This window comes from Rhynchophorus ferrugineus, unplaced genomic scaffold, assembly GCF_030347505.1.
Source record: "Rhynchophorus ferrugineus isolate W39M unplaced genomic scaffold, kcgeb_rfMv2 rfM4, whole genome shotgun sequence".
Classification (NCBI taxonomy): domain Eukaryota; kingdom Metazoa; phylum Arthropoda; class Insecta; order Coleoptera; family Curculionidae; genus Rhynchophorus; species Rhynchophorus ferrugineus.
Genome location: NW_027472583.1, coordinates 32807853 through 32828644, shown reverse-complemented (window position 1 = coordinate 32828644; position 20792 = coordinate 32807853). Strand labels below are relative to the sequence as shown.

The following is a 20792-nucleotide window of genomic DNA, read 5'->3' as shown; positions in this document are numbered from 1 at the left end:
TATTCTGTTAGATTCGTTTCTTTTAGGTTTAGTATATCTTTTGTTTTACAATGATTTTATATAGCCTGGGGTTACTTTTCTTTTTTACTCTCCTTTACTTCTACGATGATATTTATAGCTTAGGTCTATAACGGCTTGCGAATATGTGTTCCAAATTATAACTTTGTAGTAAACGCATTTAGTTCTCAAACACTCAAAGTTACTTCTTTGAAAACTTTGATGTTAATATCAGCTGATACCCTCAGTATGTGTCGTTTATAAACGGCATAATACGTGAGAACATTGTTCTAAATAAAACGTTTCTCAGCACAGAACCGCTTGAAGAAATCAAGCGGTACAAACGTGCGGCCACCGCACACCGAACGTCACGTTCTGAAATTGGACTGTTTAACATTCAGACGTACCACATCCTAAGACAATAAATTACGTTCGCGGTTTCTTTTAAATGAGCCTAACTTCCCCGCAAACACCTTGAGTTACATCATTCGGACACATCCTCCTGCCATATGGAAACGTACGTACGGTATTTTTTTCGTTCGCATTCGCATTGGTGTTATTTTTAACGCCAGCTGATGACTCCATCAAAGATTTGGCTTGATCACGTTGGATATGCGAGAGATAAAATTAGATTAAGGCCGATCGATCGATCGTTCGAATATATCGTTCCAGAGTTCCAGCAATTAAGGAGGTATTGTAGTCTAGAAATTTTAAAAAATTGTTTTTTCTTTTATACTCTCTTATGGCCTAACCGTTCAAGAATATGCCCCTAAAAGATTTTTTTGAAAACTTAAACTATATTCGGAGATGTAGCTGTGTTAGGGCCGGAAACCGAAACTTTAAGCGCGAAAATTGTGTAAGCCTTCTATGATACAAACAAAACTATAACAAAACATATGAAAATTTTAAAGTTCTACAAAATATAAAAAATGTATCGTTTTTTCGAACAGTTGTAGTTTCTCATATTTTTTGACGTTCTTTCACTCTATACGATAATTCACCAGGTTAAGAGTTTTCTTTTCATTTAGTTTCAGATTACTGGGAGGTTCGCAATCGCATCAACGAGGGCGCGCCACTTCTTCAGACCATCCACTTCATCATAATTGATTTTACTTTTTCCTTTAAGTGTTCTCTAAACATTAGTGAATTTGTAAATATCTAGGAAAAAATGGATAGTAATATTGTTAGTCCAACAAATTCAAAAGTGTTATATATATATATATATATATATATATATATATATATATATATATATATATATATGTATATATATATATATATATATATATATATATATATATATATATATGTATATATATATATATATATATATATATATATATATATATATATATATTTATATTTATATATTATTTATATATTATCTATATTATTTCTTATATAGTTTCCTTTTTAAATACTATGGCTTGTCTGGACTGGACCTACTCTTTAATGTGGGCGTCTAACCACGGTCCTCGGCATTAAGACTACTGACTGATGAGTGATAAACTTTGAAGATTATTCCAGAAAATATCCAGTCCTACCCAGCCTGGTTATTGCTATAACTGGGATCGGATTTTGCACTCTTGCTCACTCACAAATACAATCACTAATGTTAAACAATCACATAAATAAAGACCATGCCCCAGCAGAATTCGAAACCGCAACTATCGCAACTGTTGGAGGACGGTCCGGTCGCCTTTACCGAAAGAAAATATTGGTTAATTAATTGGTTTATTTAATAAAATATTTTTTTTTAAATTCTTCAATAAATTTACAACAATTCGTATAACGAAAAGTCTAACAAATAAAATGGATTACTTTATTTAAATAATTAGTTTTCAATTATATTATTTGTAATAAGATGTTTATTTTGGGAATGTTAGAAACGGGAAAATATGCGGATATGCGGTTTTAGATATTTTAATTTCTAAAAAATGTCGATTTGTTGAAAAAAACGTTAATACATTTTATTTTTGTTACTTTGCTCGTCAGTGTTCTTCCAAAAAGGTCATTGGCCTGTAAAATATTCCGGTTTGTTGAAAATATGTGATTTTTGACACATTCAAAATGAAATCCATTTTTAAAATAAATATCCATATATCGATTTTATGAAAGATTTATATTATAATTTATATGAAAGATATATATTAAAATTAAAAAAAACCATTTCTGGGGAATATTGTTTTTAAATATTAATTTTTTACCAACGAGTATTTATCTAGACTGGGTCAACTGTTTAACGTGTTGTCCGAACCGTGGTTCGCGGCATTAAGTCTACCTGACAAGTGACCAACTTCAAAAATCATCTCAGAAGACATCTGGTCTTACTTAGCCTGATTACTGGGATTTTATTCCTTGTCGGATTTTACACCTTTGTCTAGGACAATCACAAACATAAATTTACGACCATTTCCCAGCAGGATTCGAACCCGCGACTATTGCATCGGTAGGTGGGCCGTCCTGTCGCCTTTACCACTGCGCCAACCAAACCGGCTCTGGGGAACAATATAATTCTTGATATTTTTTGATATTTATTTATTATTCTTAAATATATTATTCCTAATGTAATTCCTAATACATTTTGATTAATATTTCGATAAAAGTATTTATATCTGAAAAACATCGATTTTGATATTTTTATATAATTAAGTATATACATTCGACGCGTATGTATTGCTCCGTTCACGTGCTAACTCTTATAGGTTATATCGCAGTGCTTACGCTTCATTCCACATTGGTTAAAACAAACTATCGGAGAAATGTGTGATTTCTTAGATACTTCAGTATTAGTGTTTTGATAAAAACAGTACGGCGGGAGCTACACAAAGCTAACATCCACGGAAAAGCTGCAATTGCAGAACAATAATTGGGAGTTTCCGATATAATTTAATCGTGGTTTTCAACTGGCCCTCTCATTGACATCATTGGCAGAATTACTGCCAATGAATATATCGACATCCCCAATGATGAAAATCTTGCTACCACTAGCATATTGGTATCAGAGAGTTCCAATTCCGGTCTTCGTTTCAGGAGTATCCGAACATCATCAAACATCTTCCCTGTCCAATACAATTGACAGACCGCAACATAATTTAACCGTTATAGAAGATAAAAGCTGTGAGTTACGAGTAGATTTCCATCTCTAACATCGTTGAAGTAATTGACGGATGCTTTGGTGTAAGAATGGAAACATGCTGAAAAGTACTCAGATACTCTAAGAATCTATCCCATAAAGAATTCTAGCTGTTTTAAAAGCAAAAGGTGGCTCAACAGATTATTAATAAATAAATATTGTGTATTTATCAGATGTATTATTAGTATAGTATTTCCTCCATCCTCTGTAACCAAAAAAGGACTCGACAAGTCGATTTATTTTCTATTTATTAACATATCTAGAAAATTTAATCTTTTTTCATGTTAATAATAATATATATATATATATATATATATATATATATATATAATTGTATATGTATAATTTATTTGGAGAAATCAAATCGAAATATAAGTTTGATAAAAAGTAGTATCAAAGTACTTTAAACAATAATAGGCATTTTTGCAGATATTTCATACCAGTTATATAATTTAAAAACATTATATCGCAGTTTTGCTTCGCAAAATAACTCGCAAATGCATTCCAAAATTTGCAGGAAACACTGCGATTAAATTTATATCATCATTATGATCTACTGCAAAGCTAATCGGTTTAGTGTGGTATCAGAATGGCATATTCCATGACCCTGAAATGTTCTTAAATATCATTAAATTGATAATAGAAAGAAGGAATCGAATACTCTGGATGTTTTATCTCATATAATTATTTTTAACCATCCCTTATTTTAGACAACCTGTCGATAGTATATTACTAGTCTTTGAAGGTCGAGTTGGTCTATAGTCGAACACTAGATATTGGCAGTTGTTTTACCGCCAAATTTGTTCTCAAGATATGCTAGAACTATACCTGTTTTTCCATTAATTAGTGGTTTAGTGCAATAGTTTCTCTGATGGTCTTATAAACACTAATCAATGACAATGAAGAATTGATTGATATGTGGACAATTCCTTTCCATTATTTTTCACTATATGAAAATGTTATTTACTAAAAATATGTAAAGTATTGGTCATCTCTTAGTCTTCTCTTATCTTATGGATGCTATTCCTAAACTATTTCTTCGAGCTGAACCATTCATCGAGCTACTAAAAAAATGTCTTTAAAAAACATTGTGTTGTATTTTAGAAAATGTTGTCTCAGTTAAATGATTTATTTCACAAGACGTATTGTATGGAAAGAATTTTTCACTTTGATTTTCTTTTGGTGAAGCTATTATTACCTGGTTACCAAAGAACTGTACTGGTTAGTCGGAATATATTCCCACCTTGACCTAAGACCAAATATACTGGTTTAGCAGTCAGTCATAAAACATATTTCCACTTATGAGGTGCAAATATGGCACTAAGATATTAAACCTACTATTAGTACAACACAGCGAAAAAAATTCTTAAATTAATTACCAATGGTTGTCGCTATAGAACGAAGATTACCACCTCGAAGTCAAATGAACCAAAATTTTCCAAAATTTCGCCTTGAATAATGAATAGTGTTTGGTAACCTCAACTAAATCACAACCAGGTGGTAGCAATACAACTACTCGATAAAGCAAAGGAAGTAATAATATTGAAGCCAACAAAACCACACAAAGTTGTATAGTGTAACATATGAGCGTTAATCTTAGCTTAAATAGTTTAATTTTATTTTAATTTGGGAAATATATAGCCGCTGCTTGAGTATTAATGCAAGTACAACATAACAGTAGTAATAAATTCATTTGTAAATTAAGGTTGTACTAAGCACATTTAATGCGAGATGGATGGAAAAATTGACACAAATAAATACAATCTATTGAACCGAACAAGTACGACCGGTTTTTCATTGTTTTGGTTCATTCAGGCGAATATATAATAACTATACTTCAGCTTACAACTAACCATACGTAGATAACTAATTTGATTGTCGCCGAAACTACGAATAGAACCGTAAAAAACAACAAACCACTTTATAAAGATATTTATCAATTACTTATCAGTTTTGCGCCAGCCATTTACACAATATCCTAATAATAGTTAATTTTATTGTACACATGACAACTATTGGATAAAATTAAGTGATAAGTATTTTAAATGTAAACAATAGATAAAAGTTACTTGGCTAATAAACAGTCAGCAGAAATCAGATAATCGATGGAAAATATAGTGTACAGAGTACAAGACTTTATATGATTTTATAATATTTTATAGGAACCAAATTTGATAGTAATAATTCGTATGGGACCTCTTAAACCAGCCCTTATAGCCTCTTGAAGTAAGGGTTGGACATTCCTGATTCGAGTAGCGATTTCATCGGAACTATGACATCACTCGTTCGAATAAACTATTAATTATCCTAATATTTTGGTTACAAATATCACGTGCCCACTCTATATTCTCACGTGTACAAGGGATGGTTAAAATAACAGGTCAATTGAAAGTCCCCGGCCTGACACATAGATGGCGCTACTAGAATTAAATACATATGTTTTTTAGTTAGCCCTAACCCTCAAAAGATGTGTGTATAAATTTGACAGCTGTCGGATCATTAGTTTGTGAATTATAGCATTTTGAGTGAAGCAACTTTTGTTATTGTGAAAAAAATTGATAAAAAGGAATTTCGCGTGTTGATAAAATATTGCTTTCTGAACAAATTGACTTGATGCCGAGTTTCCGGACACTGTCACAGAAAAACCAACCATCAAGAATTGGTATGCTAAGTTTAGACGTGGTGAAATGAGCACCGAAGACGGTGAACGCAGTGGACGCCCAAAAGAGGTTGTTACCGACGAAAACATTTTAAAAATCCACAAAATGATTTTGAATGACCGTAAATTGAAACTGAATGAAATAGCAGACACTCTAAAAATATCAATTGAACGTGTACATCATATCATTCACAAATATTTGGGTATGAGGAAGCTCTGTGCAAAGTGGGTGCCGCGCGAGCTCACTTTTAACCAAAAACAACGACCAGTTGATGATTCGAAGCAGTGTTTGAAGATAATCAGTCGTAATAAATCCGAGTTTTTGCGTCGATATGTGACAATCGACGGAATTTGGCTCTATCATTTCACTTCGAAGTCCAATGGAGAGTAATCCGAGTGGACACGATGAACCCGCTCCAAAGCGTGGAAAAACGCAACAGTCGGCTGGCAAGGTTATGGCGTCTGTATTTTGGGATGCGCATGGAATAATTTTCATTGGCTACCTTGAAAAAGAAAGGACCATCAACAGCGACTATTACATAGCGTTATTGAGAGACGAAATCCGTGAGAAGGACGAAATCGCCGAAAAACGGCCGCATCTGAATAAAAAGAAAGTGCGCTTCACCAAAACAATACACCATGTCACAAGTCAGTGAAAACGATGGCAAAAATCCATGAATTGGGCTTCGAATTGCTTCCTCATCCACTGTATTCTCCAGATCTGACTATTTCCTGTTCTCAGATAATATATTCAAAAATATCTTAGTTATAGCAACAATTTCATCATTGAGGATGTCGAGATATTCGCTTGTAGTGATCTGCTCAGTGATATGAACGAGAAGACTAGCTGAATATCACGTTATTACCGCACAAATCAAAAAGGAACTTCCTACATGCCTGATTGTAAGATGTAGGCAGCCTACCTGGTAGGATTCTTCTGGAATTCTCTAGAAATAAATCCGGCCATTTTTAGAAAATAATTTCTGAATAATAATGAATGATGATTCATCGAACTAAACCATATTCTTCCAATCTTGAGGTGTCCAGGATTTTTGGTCATCAATTTAGGGTTGGCTTGCGTTATAAAAGGTTATAAAGGCTGCTGTACTATTTTTGTTGAAACTGTATTTATTAAGTGAGTGTCGAGTTCTGCTCCTCACTTGTGCCGCTGTATAGTTTTGTGTTGTCTGGCCACAATTCTTTTTAGTGTCTGTCGGTTTCTATCAGTTAATTATTACTTTTAACTACTGTTATTCATATTGATGATTGAAAACTATATTCCAAATTTACAGGAAGCGTTGCTATTAAACTAATATCATTATAATTTACTGCAAAGGTAATGAGTTTAGTGTGTCATCAAATTAATATATTCCATAACCATGAGATGTTCTAAATTATTATTAAATCGACAATATAAAGAAGGAATCGCATATTCTGGATGTTCATGTAGTCCAAGGTCGTATTGGATTGTTCTTAACACTTGATATTGAGAGTTGTTTCACATTCAAATCTGTTTTAAACATAGGTTAGAACTTGTTTTTCAAAGCGAATTTATTCTTATAAACACTAAATAATGACATATGTCTCGTTTTGCTTGATGGCCTTTTGCCATTTTTAACCATAACAAGGGCGTTGACTTGATAGGTCTGTTGGTAATTTCTTTCCATTACATTTATAGTATTATATTATTTCAGTATTACATTTTATTCTGTACACTTTGTCCATGTTTCAGACAATTTATATATGCCATTCCTAAAGAACAGTTTGAAATAAACCATTCAACGAGCTATTTTTTAACTTCTTCGAAAGCGGCGAAGTGTTGTTCTACAATATTATGCTTGATCGACACAAAAAGGTGGTAGTCGGATGGAGCCAAGTCTGGAGAGTATGGATATTTCGATTTTATAGTATAAGAGTCGATATTTTGATATATCGATATTTTAATAAATATGTCATATCGATATACCGTAGAAAAAATATCTTTTTATATTTTTTGCAGTAAATATAAAAAATATCGACATTTTTAAGAAAAAATAAAAATAGTGAAATATTAGCTTGAAAGTATATATATTTTCTCTAAATATTTTAAAGAGTAGTTGTGAACCTTTAAAATTAAGTATCAAAATTCTTTTTTTATTTTATTAAAAATTATATTTAATTTATTTTGAAAAAATATCGAAAAATATCGGCTAAAAAATATCGATATATCGGCCAAAATATATTATCTGCATCCCTATCAATTGTCATTCAATTTACATTGCATCCATCTTCACATATAGCGATTCGGCTCACATTCAACTTTTTAGCAAATTGTTTTTGGGTTTGTCAAACATCAAATCATCCGCGTGATCAAATTTTTTCGGCCTACTAGTACCTTCTCTGTTTTAAACGTTGATATTACCACATCTAAATAGTCAAAACTACATTTTACATGTTTTTATAATTGATGCATGCTGACCGTAAACCTCTACAAGCAAATAATCACGTTTACCAGCTCTCTTCTTTTGAAGAAACAAGAAATGTGTCACCTCAAATGCAAAACTCGACATTTTCGAAAACTCGAAATTATAAATCATTAACACTGTTATTTTATCGGAACATAACTTATGTAGATGTTGTTGTTAACAGAATAAAATGGCATTTGTATAATCATAAGTTTACATACTAAAAACCGATAAAGTAATTAGAGGTACACCACGTAATTTTCCGCCATAAACACCAAAACATTTTTCATAGACACTTAGATAAATTATCTTTTATACAAATAAATATATATAAAACGCTATCTTTATATTTAGAATATATGATAGACGATCGCATTTCAGACACCCTATAATATGGCTTCTTTGTATAAGTGTTATTGGAAATAGGCGAATTTAAATCCATCTATAAAGTAAGACCAAATTTTTTTCCCCACCCTAATATTACACGCAGAAGCAAGCAATAATTTAACAAAATTTAATTGCCACACCTAATCTAGTATAAAGTTTTGACAAGTTAATAAAATTCAGAAGAAATAGACTTGGGAAAAAGTGTGGAAATATCATTAAATATATAGTTGTAAATGAAAGTAATAGTATAAAATGAAATAGCATAAACTATTTTTTTCAAAATCTCCAAAAATATTCAAAATGCAAAGAATGTATAAACAGTATAATCGCTTATGGGTTACTTACTTGAATAATTCATTTTTCCAACCATATTCACTAATCACTAAAATTAACTATAAGTTCGCTCAATTAATTATTTCGATCGTCGAATGTTTTTCCGCGTCGCTACGCTCTCTTTAATTCACGTCACTCCACTAAACCGATCGCGTGTCTTCTGTCTTGAGTATTTCTCCTGGTTTATTCACTGCCGCTTACTAATAGACAATTGACACTTCCCCATAACATAAATAAACAAAACCATACAGTTTACCGATTCGCTATGAATAAAGACACAGCCTACTAACAACTCGAAATACATTAAGGGGGCTTGAAGAAGGAAAGAGGTTACGCAATGTTTAGTTTACAGTAATTTAATATTATTCACAACTTAGAAATAACAATAAATATAATTGTTAATATTTTTCTTATCTCATATATATTATCTTTTTACTTTCATTTGGTGTCTCCTATAACACTAATAAAGAATGATGTCTTAAATAATATAATCTTGTAATTAAACCACAGTATACGTAGAAAAAAAATAGCATGGTATAGCTCCTTAGTTATTCAAAACCACGATTTTCTTTTGTTTCCGAATATGGGTGTTAACGGTCCAAAACTATCCTAAAGTTCAAGATTCTTGTGACAACTCTCAAGAGTGTGGTTTTTATTCACTTCTCTGATTCATCTCAGCATATAGGGTGTCTTAAAAAAACAGTTTAAGGTAATTTTAGTACAATTTTTTTTATATTTATGTCTATATAAAAATATGACATAATGCGTATTTTTTGGACATTTTTAGTCACAATTATTATGACTAGGGTGTTATTTAATATGTTAGGAAGTCACAAGTTTAAGGCAGTAGCAAGGTCGAAGAAGCTTTATAGTAACTTAACTAACACTTTAGACTGAATCACTGCAGACCCACCCAAATATATTTTATTATGTTCGAATTGGAATAGATAACATGTGTTTAGCATCAAGCTCAACATTTAAATAAGCCAAAGGTTATTCTGTCTACATTAGGCAAATATGGATCTTTTAGGTGTATTCTTAGATCATTCTTATCATTTTCCCACCTTTAAAAAGCATTTATACATTTACAAAAGAAATGTTACATCATTTCTACCCGGTTAGTTCAATAAATGCATAACCTTCAACACTGCTCCGACCAAGCATTATATATATATAAATCATAGGGCGCCTAGTAGATTAGTGCAATACTAATAATCGTCTAAGTACAATATTATACATCTTAGTACGCTATTAGATCGTTCTTGTGTAGCTTTTCAGTTTTAGTATATCCTTTAATATCTGATATTTAAATAAAGATTGTCTTTTTATACAGTCAACGGCACTTTAAATATAATTTTACTGCTTCATATCCATCTTTTTCTACAATTTGTTGTTTTTTCTGACAACATCGCTATGTTAATATCGATATCTATATCGTATGAAATGAACGATATTGGCTTGTCAGTGCTCGATTATCTATTAATTTTCGCACTTTTCCGGAATAGGAATATAACGGAGCGACATTATAAGGTTCTAAAAGTGCTTGTTGGACTTTGGAATCAGATATCTTCAAATCAAACAAAACAGAGATATACACTTAATATAACTTAACCCAATAATACTAAACCGCTATTTTACGTAGAAATGTCGAAATCATCAATAAATAATCAACAATCAATGAAATATCAATAATACATGAAGTATAATAAGTAAGTAGAAATATAATAACCGCTTTGATTTTAATATAAAGCAAGTAGATTGAACCGAATTATATCACGTATGTTTCTCTACAGATTCTTTTGAAATAGTCGAATTTATTGCTTTATTTCAGATCGATAAGAATCAGAATGCCATTGATGCCAGAAATATATATTTTTTTATAAAAAATGAGGATATATCTCGACTTTTCTACAATATCAAAATTATGTAAACACCTAAAACAATAAATAATTTAATTGTAATCAGAAAACAATATCGTTGCAATTAGAAAAATAATAAAGTATTTTTTATTTTGGTGAATTTTTTTACCAACCATGGGTTTAACTGGACTGGGCCTAAAGTTTAACGTGGGCTCTGAACCACGGTCCTCAGCATTAAGCTTACCGACTGGTGAGTGACCAACTTTAGAAATCAACCCAGAAGATATCCGGTCTTGCCCAGCTTGATTCAATTTTTTTGTTAAAAATATTTTATTTTTCTGTTTTTGTGATATTCCATTAAGCAATTATAAAATAAGGAAAGTTTCAGGCCCTGGGGTCCGCTAGCTACTCTAGGTCATTTGGCAAATATTCCAATCAATCCATCTCCGCGCGTTCAACAATAACATTATATATCAATATCTGATTATTTTAGATATAAAAATGAATCGCAAAATATGTTCCTAAGCGCATAACTCAACAACGCCTGGGCCAATTTGGCCAAATCTTTTTTTAAAATGTTCGTTGAAGTTCAGGGATGGTTTTTACGGCAAGAAAAATTAGAATTATTGCTGGAAAAATCCTAAAAATAGCCCTTTTTGTTTGAATTTGTTTCGTGTATCAGTTGACAATTCATCTGTCATCTGTCAAAAGTCATCTGTAACAGACAACTTTTTTTTTTAAATTTGATATGACTTGAACTCAAATCCTTTTAATCCGTACGAATTGTTTTATTTATTTAAAATTTTTTATTTGTTTAAAATTTAATTCAAATTTTAAATAAATAAAACAATTCGTACGGCTTAAAAGGATTTGAGTTCAAGTCATATCAAATTTAAAAAAAAAAGTTGTCTGTTACAGATGACTTTTGACAGATGACAGATGAATTGTCAAGTGATACACGAAACAAATTCGTATATCGTGTTTTGTGCAGAGTGTTTAGTTAGTTAGTGTTTGTTTAGTTCGTGATTAGTGAAAAAATAATTTATATTTGATATGCCTCCTATAAGACGAAGCAATTTAGGTAGAAGAACCAGAAATGCTATAAACCAAACTAATTACCGATCTAATCGTACTGCACAAGAACGTGACGACGGAAATGAACGTGAAAGAATTCGGATATCACAAACGCGTGAAGCGCGAGCGCGACATTCAACTAATAATCGCGCAAGTTTGAATCCAGCTGCTTTCAGTTACGATGTGTCAATTGACTACAGTAACTACCAATGTGTTGTTATTGGTTCTATGAACTTGGTTTGCTCACACTGTAAGGCATTAAAATACAAAAACGAAGCCAATGGATTGTGTTGCGCAAATGGTAAAGTGAAATTGATACAATTGGATCCACCACCAGAACCATTGTACTCATTGGTTTCAGGAATAGGAACAGATTCTATACACTTTTTGACACATATTCAACAATATAACAATTGCTTTCAAATGACTTCATTTGGGGCAACAAATGCAGTTCGGGAAAATTTTATGCCAACTTTCAAGGTATGTATTATAGCAGTTACTCATAATTATTTTAGCGAACAAAATTTTCTGTCACCAAAGTTAAGATGTGTTACTAATCTTCAATTTCTTAATCATTACGAAATATATCACTTAGTCATCATATTATATGGTGATTCAGTTTCAGTGACACTTTTATTATATTTTATATTTGATAGATATTAGTTAAAACTAAATATATACTTTTTATGATCAAATATTATTTAAGTTTGATCATTGACAATCCATTAATTTATACCACACCATAATATTTTTTTTATTTACAGATACAAGGGCAAATATATCACAGAGCAGGTTCACTGTTACCAGTGTCAGATAGCGACAACAAATTCCTGCAAATTTATTTTATGGGCAATTCACCACAAGAAATTGATCTGCGTTGTGCACATAACAATTTAGTAAAAAGGTCTATTGTAGAACAATTACAAACTTTATTTCATCAACACAATCAATTGATTATATTGTTTAAAACTGCCCTGGATCTGATGCCATCCGATAATCACAAAATTGTAATCAGAGCTGATAAAACACCTGCAGGTCAACATACAAGACGTTTTAATGCACCAACTATTGATGAAGTTGCTATCGTTGTAGTTTGAGAAAACTTGGAATCCCGTGATATTGTTTTACATCGTCGGAATTTTCAATTACAACCTATAAAGGAAACACACCGCTCATATGATGCACTGCAATATCCCATTATATTTTGGCAAGGTGAAGATGGCTACGATTTATCAATAAAATGATAAATCCCATTACAGGTAACTAAAATATTAGTTTAGCTATGGCGATAATATCTCAGTCACTATATTATGTATTTTAATTTTATATTTGAATGTTATTAAAACAAAATCTGTTTACAGGTTCTGAAACCAACAAAAAAGTCAGTTCAATGAACTATTATTCATACCGCCTAATGATTCGGGAAAATGCAGATAATCACATATTGAAATGTCGGCGATTATATCACAAATATGTTGATGACATGTATGTTAAAATTGAAACGGAGAGATTAACATTCATCAGGTTGAATCAAACCAAACTCCGATCTGAAGAGTATATTCACCTTCGAGATGCGATTAATACTGATGGAAATGCACAGAATGTCGGTCGGATGACTATTCTTCCAGCAACATACATCGGAAGCCCTCGGCATATGCACGAATATGCTCAAGATGCCATGTCGTATGTTCGTCATTATGGTACAGCAGATTTGTTCATCACATTTACATGCAATCCGCAATGGATAGAAATTAAGCAGGAGTTATTACCTGGGAAATCATCCATTGATCGTCATGATATTACAGCCAGAGTCTTTAGACAAAAGTTGAAATCTTTAATGAATTTCATCGTAAAACATAATGTGTTTGGTGAGACACGCTGCTGGATGTATTCTGTGGAGTGGCAGAAACGAGGATTGCCACATGCACACATTTTGATTTGGTTGGTTGAAAAGATAAGGCCAAATGAAGTTGATGCAGTGATATCAGCTGAAATCCCTAATGTACAAGTAGATCCTGGATTGCATGAGGTAGTTATCAAAAACATGATACATGGTCCCTGTGGAACTCTTAATCAAAATTCACCGTGTATGATGGATAAACAATTACTGGTAATGACGGTTATCCATTGTATCGTCGCAGATCGACAGCAGACAATGGAAAATCAACAATTGTCAAATTAAATTAACAAGATATTGAAATAGATAATCGTTGGATTGTTCCATATTCACCCATTTTATCAAAGACATTCAAAGCACACATCAACGTTGAATCTTGCCATTCAGTGAAATCGATTAAATACATTTGCAAATATGTAACCAAAGGGAGTGATATGGCTGTGATTGGAATTGGTGCAGAGAATTCTAATGATGAAGTTACCCAATACCAAATGGGCCGCTATGTCAGTAGTAATGAAGCAGTTTGGCGAATATTTTCTTTTCCTATTCATGAGAGACACCCTTCTGTTGTTCACTTAGCTGTGCATTTAGAAAATGGACAAAGAGTGTATTTTACAGCACAGAACGCAGTACAAAGAGCTGCTCAGCCACCATCTACTACATTAACCAGTTTTTTTGAGACATGCCAAAACGATGATTTCGCACAAACATTGCTATATTCTGAAATGCCAAAATATTATACCTGGAATCAATCCTCAAGGAGATTTATACGACGGAAACAAGGAAAACCAGTTCCAGGATATACAGATGTATATTCCACCGATGCGATTGGCCGGATTTATTCAGTACATCCAAGCAATGATGAATGTTTTTATTTACGACTGCTATTAGTCAATGTACGTGGCCCAACATCATTCCAACAGTTACGAACTGTTGATGGTGAATTGTGTGGATCCTACAGAGAAGCCTGTCAACGTTTGCAATTGCTTGAAAATGACGCTCATTGGGATCAAACTCTCAATGATGCTGTAATATCATCACACACTCATCAAATACGAACATTGTTTTCTATAATCATATCTACATGCTTCCCATCAAACCCAATTGATTTGTGGATGAAGTACAAAGATTATATGTGTGATGATATTTTGTATCAAATACGGAATAGAATGGGAAATCCAAATATACAAATCAGTGAAGAAATTTACAATGAAGCATTGATTTCAATTGAGGACATGTGCTTGATAATGTCAAACAAACTATTAATTCAATTAGGCCTGACCGCGCCCAATCGTCCAATGCATGACGCTTTTAACCAAGAGTTGCATCGAGAAAGACTGTATGATCTCAACGCTTTGAAAGAATAAATTCAAACAAATCTTCCACTGTTAAATGAACAACAGAAGTATGTATTTGAAACTCTTATGAAAGTAACAAATGATGAAACTGGAGGGATTTATTTCTTAGATGCACCTGGTGGTACAGGAAAAACTTTTTTTATTTCATTAATATTAGCAACAATTCGCTCACAAAATAAAATTGCACTTGCACTCGCTTCGTCGGGAATCGCAGCAACTTTGCTTGAAGGTGGTCGAACAGCCCATTCAGCACTAAAATTGCCATTAAATATGCAAAGCAATGAAACTCCAACCTGCAACGTTTCGAAGAACTCTGCAATGGCAAAGGTTTTGCAGCAATGTAAATTGATTGTTTGGGATGAATGCACGATGGCACATAAAAAATCTTTGGAGGCTTTAGACAGAACCTTAAAAGATCTACGTAGCAATAATAACCGATTTGGTGGTGCAATGATTTTATTAGCAGGAGATTTTCGTCAAACATTGCCAGTGATTCCACGATCAACGCCAGCTGATGAACTCAATGCATGTCTAAAGTCCTCCAATTTGTGGAAACATGTTAAAGTACTTCATTTAAGCAAGAATATGCGTGTCGAGTTGCAAAATGACCAATCTGGAAACATATTCTCTAAACAACTCATTGACATTGGTAATGGCAAATTTCCTATAGACATGTTGACGGCTTGCTTTTGCTATGACTATAAACAAGTCCCAGGGGCAATCATTAAGTGTTTGTGGTATTAATCTAGAAAACCCATGTTTCTCACATGGTCAATTGTATGTTGCCTGTTCCCGTGTTGGAAAACCATCAGATTTGTTTATCTATGCGCCAGGTAATCAAACAAAAAACATCGTATACCACAAAGTAATATAATGATAATAATAATAATAATTATGATTCACATGATTAACAATAAAGCGATTACTTACTTTTCAATCCTTATATATGTTTTATTTAATTATTTTTTATTCACAACGCCCTATCACCAGGGTGATGGTACGTAGGTACGTAGGCACAAAAACTGCCACATTACAAATCTTTTTGACAGGACGAAGTCTGTCGGGTCAGCTAGTTTTAGATAAAAAAATATGTGAAAACATTGTAAATTCCTTTGAAATTTAAAGTTTACCCTCGATCCCCACCCCCCTTTCCCCCCAATGAACTAATTTAGTTCCAATGGGTCCACCTCGGAAGTGTACTATTTCGAATAAAAAAAGAATCGATTTATCGATTTTAAAGACATATGGATATTTTTTAACAAGCCTAGGATTTTTTATTATATACTATTTTAAAAAAAAATATTGTCTTTAAAAATGTAATTAAAGTTTTTTTATTAAATCCATTTATATTTAAGTTATATTATCCGAATCAATATATCGAAACGTATGCCATTTGCTGTTTAATTTTGATGATCATGTTAAAGTACACGTCAAGTATCCTTGAAAATTATTTACCCACATGATAAACTATATAACGAACATGCTAGAATCACTGTGTACACTTTGCATACAACAATATGCGGTAAAAGGTTATACCAGTTTTATGTTCCCACGTAACTAGGTGGGCGGACCTCGAAGCCAAACCGCTAAAAAATGGCATTTAATGGATATTTTCGAAATCTCAATAAATTACCTTTAATTTCCAATTAGATGTTATTTAATAGGGAAATTATACCATACAATAGATCTAGATCTTAATAAATATTAATTAAATTTGATTATAATTTTTTAAAATATATATTTAAACGGATTATTAAGGAAGTATTGTTGAAAAGTATGTAGTTGTTATAATAACAAGGTCGTACTAATCATTATCTTGTTAAATGGTACAACTAAATTAATTATTAGTAGAAAATACTAAACATTATTCAACATTTTTCTTAACTGTGATTTATATTTATTGCTATAAATAAGTATTACGATGTAATGGGTAATAGATTAAAAAATATAAATAATGTGGTCAACCAATATTACTTAATGGTATTTAACAAATAGTCCAATATGGTTACTAAGTCATTGACGCTATGAGAGTTAATTATAACTGAATTTGAGCTAAAAATATATTAGGTGAATGTTAACATCATCAAAAAAGTAGTATATTTACTCAGGATCCAATGCAATAAAGATTAAATTACAAACGCACCTTAATTAATAAACGCAAAATAATTTAAATCAATTTCAAAATCAGATTACAATTTTTAACAAAGTAGTATTTAGCAGAATTGTTAATACTGACATGACCAATCGTTAAATGTATGTATTGTTAATAACAATAGCATATAGCAATAGCAATATTTAATAGCATCATATATAAATCCTGACATAAATCTGAAAAAAATTGTAAAATATAAACACAAAGATTCTAACATTATAAAGTATTTAAAATTATTCAAATTTGACACATTCTGTCAAAAAGATGCATTGTTGGTTGCAAATAAATCAATATTGCACTTTTTTCAGTAGAAATATAAACATAATCAGATAATTTTTAATAATTTAAGAAATAATAATTTAAGTGAAACAAATTTAATATTGTAATATCTTACAGCTTTTACAATATTAAACAGTATTTAAAATGAAAAATCTATTGATATATTCAGTAAATACTGTCAGCGTAAAGGTTCTGTCATGTTCAAGATTTATTAGCATTTGCTACTTTCTCTTAAATGGCATATCTTGTCAACAGGATATAGACACTATATCAAATCATTTCAAGTAATTTCAAGTTGAAATAGTTCATGTTTAAATCAATTAGTTATATATTCCGATCAGTAATTTGGATTAAGAGCTTTCAATTATGACATAACTGTCAAACATGTGTATTGCTGGTGGCAAACAATCAATCCTTTTGAAGATTTAATAAATGTATATAAAGTTATTAACAATAAGCAGTTAGTAAATATATATGAATTATATTGTTATATATTTTGCATTAATATATCACGAATTATAGACATTTAATTGAATTTACGAATTATAGAATATTGAAAAAAATTATTAAAAATAATTGGAGGTTAGAACTATCAATTTGACATAAAATGTCCGGTGTATTGCTGGTGGAGGACTGAGAGTTTTTTACATTTTAAGTAGTTTTGTGAAGGAAATAGCTAGAGCACACCAATGGTTAGTAGGAACCACCAGTTCTGGCATTGACAGCAGTCACAAGATTATGCATTCCTGGTACGTGCAGTAAATTTCTACATAAGAACTAAGAACATATTTTTTTCAGTTTAAAGTGACCATTTTAAGAAATATATGATTATATTTGGTTTACGAATTATATTTTCTATTAAATTATAGGTAGTCTCACAAAATGCCAAAATAAGAAAAAAACTATTTTGTGAATAATAAAAAACTACTGCAACACTTACAGTTCTTATAATATTAAAAAGAAAACAGTCTTCTATAATTCAAGTATCAAAATAATACTGTTACTATTTTATTAAGGAGCCCTGATGTAATACCTTGATAGCAATTAAGAAAACATGCGCCTATTCCTGAAAAAATCGTTGGTAATGATGAAAAATACAACTAAACTGTATCGACATGTGTACATAAACAATTTCGAAAAAATCAATTAGGGTATTTCAGCACGTGCACACGAGGTAGCGTTTACAAAATCCACGAAAAAACTAAACAATATCGTTCTATTTGAATTTTCAATACCATACGTAACACTAATTAAGTCCCCATTATCTTTTTAGTTTGCGATCATTGTACAACTTTAGTAGATCTTTGTTCATCGACACGAGCAAGAGAGAGAACGATTATTAGTCATCAACTTGTATACATTTTGTTTATCCCTACCAACTGTTCTGGCTTTTGGGGGAAATAGAACGAATATATATTATTAAATCGTTGATAAGTGTCTCGATTTTTGAATAAGATAAAAGCAACTGAAAGAATCTATTTCTATAGTTTTATTCGTGCATTTAAAACTGTTATAATTATACAAAAATAATCAAATATAGATATTTCAGAAAACCGTGATAAAATAATACATCATAAGTAATAATACAATTTTATATACTAATACGAGCATAAATAAAATAAATAAATAATGATTATATTTTGAAAAATCGAATAATTAAAAAATGAAATGTATCTATTTCGAATAACAGTGACATGAACAAAATAATATTCAATATTTTGTAATTATTTGATCTTATATAGATTAAATAATATTTATTTGTAAATTTTTGTTTAAATTTTAGCTTATTTATATTTTAAAGCCTCCTTTTTACCAACGAGGGTTCATCTGGACTGGACCTACTGTTTAACATGGTCTCCGAACCACGATCCTCGGCATTAAGCCTACTGCCTGGCGAGTGACCAACTTAGAAAACATCCCAGAAGACATCCGGTCTTACCCAGCCTGGTTACTGGCGTGACTGGGATCATTTTCCTTGTCGGATTTTACACTCTTGCCTAGGACAATCACAAATATTAAACAAACACTAACATAAACTTACGACCATGCCCAAGCAGGATTCGAACCCGCGACTATCGCAACAGTATGTGAACCGTCCTGTCGCCTTTACTACTGCGCCAACCAATCCGGCTTTTAGTTTATTGTTTATCGGCAAATATATGCGTTTTTTAAGATATTAAATCTTTTTTAAACTCAATATTACTTTAAATAAACACAAAAACTGTAAAAGCAATATTTAATAAAATGAAAAGAATAGTTATTATATGGTTTTGTAATTTAAAATAACCATTTTGAAAGTCTAAATGTATTGTTGGTAGTGTTAACTTTTTTTTTAATTGTGAACTTCAAAATGATGTATATCTGGTAGACTGTACATCGTCACTTTGATACCAATAATACATTTAATATTTTAGCATAAAATGTCATACTACAATTTATGCAAGGTTAAGATGGTACTTGAAATGCCTTCACAGTATGAATTATGATGTTATGAATGAGTAATATAAACAGTTTGTTTATTAGAATCGTTTTTAGCAAGTATCAATGAAAACTGATACCATTTTCATACCAATATGATCTCAATATGACTAACGTTTTAAAATAATCGTATGCATATATAAATACATTTATATGATGAGACAGAGCGGCAACAGAATTAATTTTTCACATAATAAATTATTCAGGCTGTATGATTCAGCTTATCATTTAAATAAATAAGCTATAACTTTTTGACAATAGTGTTCTTCGACACACTGATGGTGGATCTTAGACGTTCAAGTATATAGATGAAAAAAAATAACAAAAACTCAAAAAACAATATATTGACAGTTAAAAAAATATATTTTTAGTCTAATATTTCTGAACATTATTGATTATTACACGTTAATTATCAACATATATTAATAAGCAGTTTTATCTGAATTGGATTAAACTGCATCCTTGTCTAAACTGTTTCCTACTCTACATCATTTGATGGTCCAGTAAATTGTGACTCGATAAAAATCTTAATTTTTTTCATCGCCAACTCTGATGACTTTTCCAGGCTTACTGAATTTATGGATTTTTTTCCGTTGTTTTGCTGTCGTAGCAGTGGGAATGAACTGGTACAGCAACAACATCAAATAAATCACAAATAATTGTTTCCTCTAGTTAATATATAATATATAATATTGCAGTCACAAAATAGTAAGACGAGCATCTTGTCCAGTGTTCGAAA

The 20792-nt window shown here is 31.3% G+C and overlaps 1 protein-coding gene across 4 annotated transcripts in view; it reads right to left on the bottom strand.

Moving 5' to 3' along the window:
• Window positions 1–18902, bottom strand: part of LOC143195289 (aminopeptidase N) — a 111120-nt gene extending 92218 nt beyond the window's left edge. For 2 of the 4 annotated variants that reach the window (XM_076402301.1, XM_076402305.1), the window contains exons 1-2: window positions 18609–18778; window positions 8969–9268 (exon numbers count right to left, since the gene is read on the bottom strand). In XM_076402301.1, coding sequence (XP_076258416.1) covers window positions 8969–8993 — 25 coding nt within the window. In that variant the 5' untranslated portion in view covers window positions 8994–9268; window positions 18609–18778. Of the gene's footprint in view, window positions 1–8968; window positions 9269–18608 lie in introns of all 4 variants that reach the window. The other 2 variants (XM_076402303.1, XM_076402302.1) reach the window with 2 other exon arrangements.
• Window positions 18903–20792: the final 1890 nt, after the last annotated feature.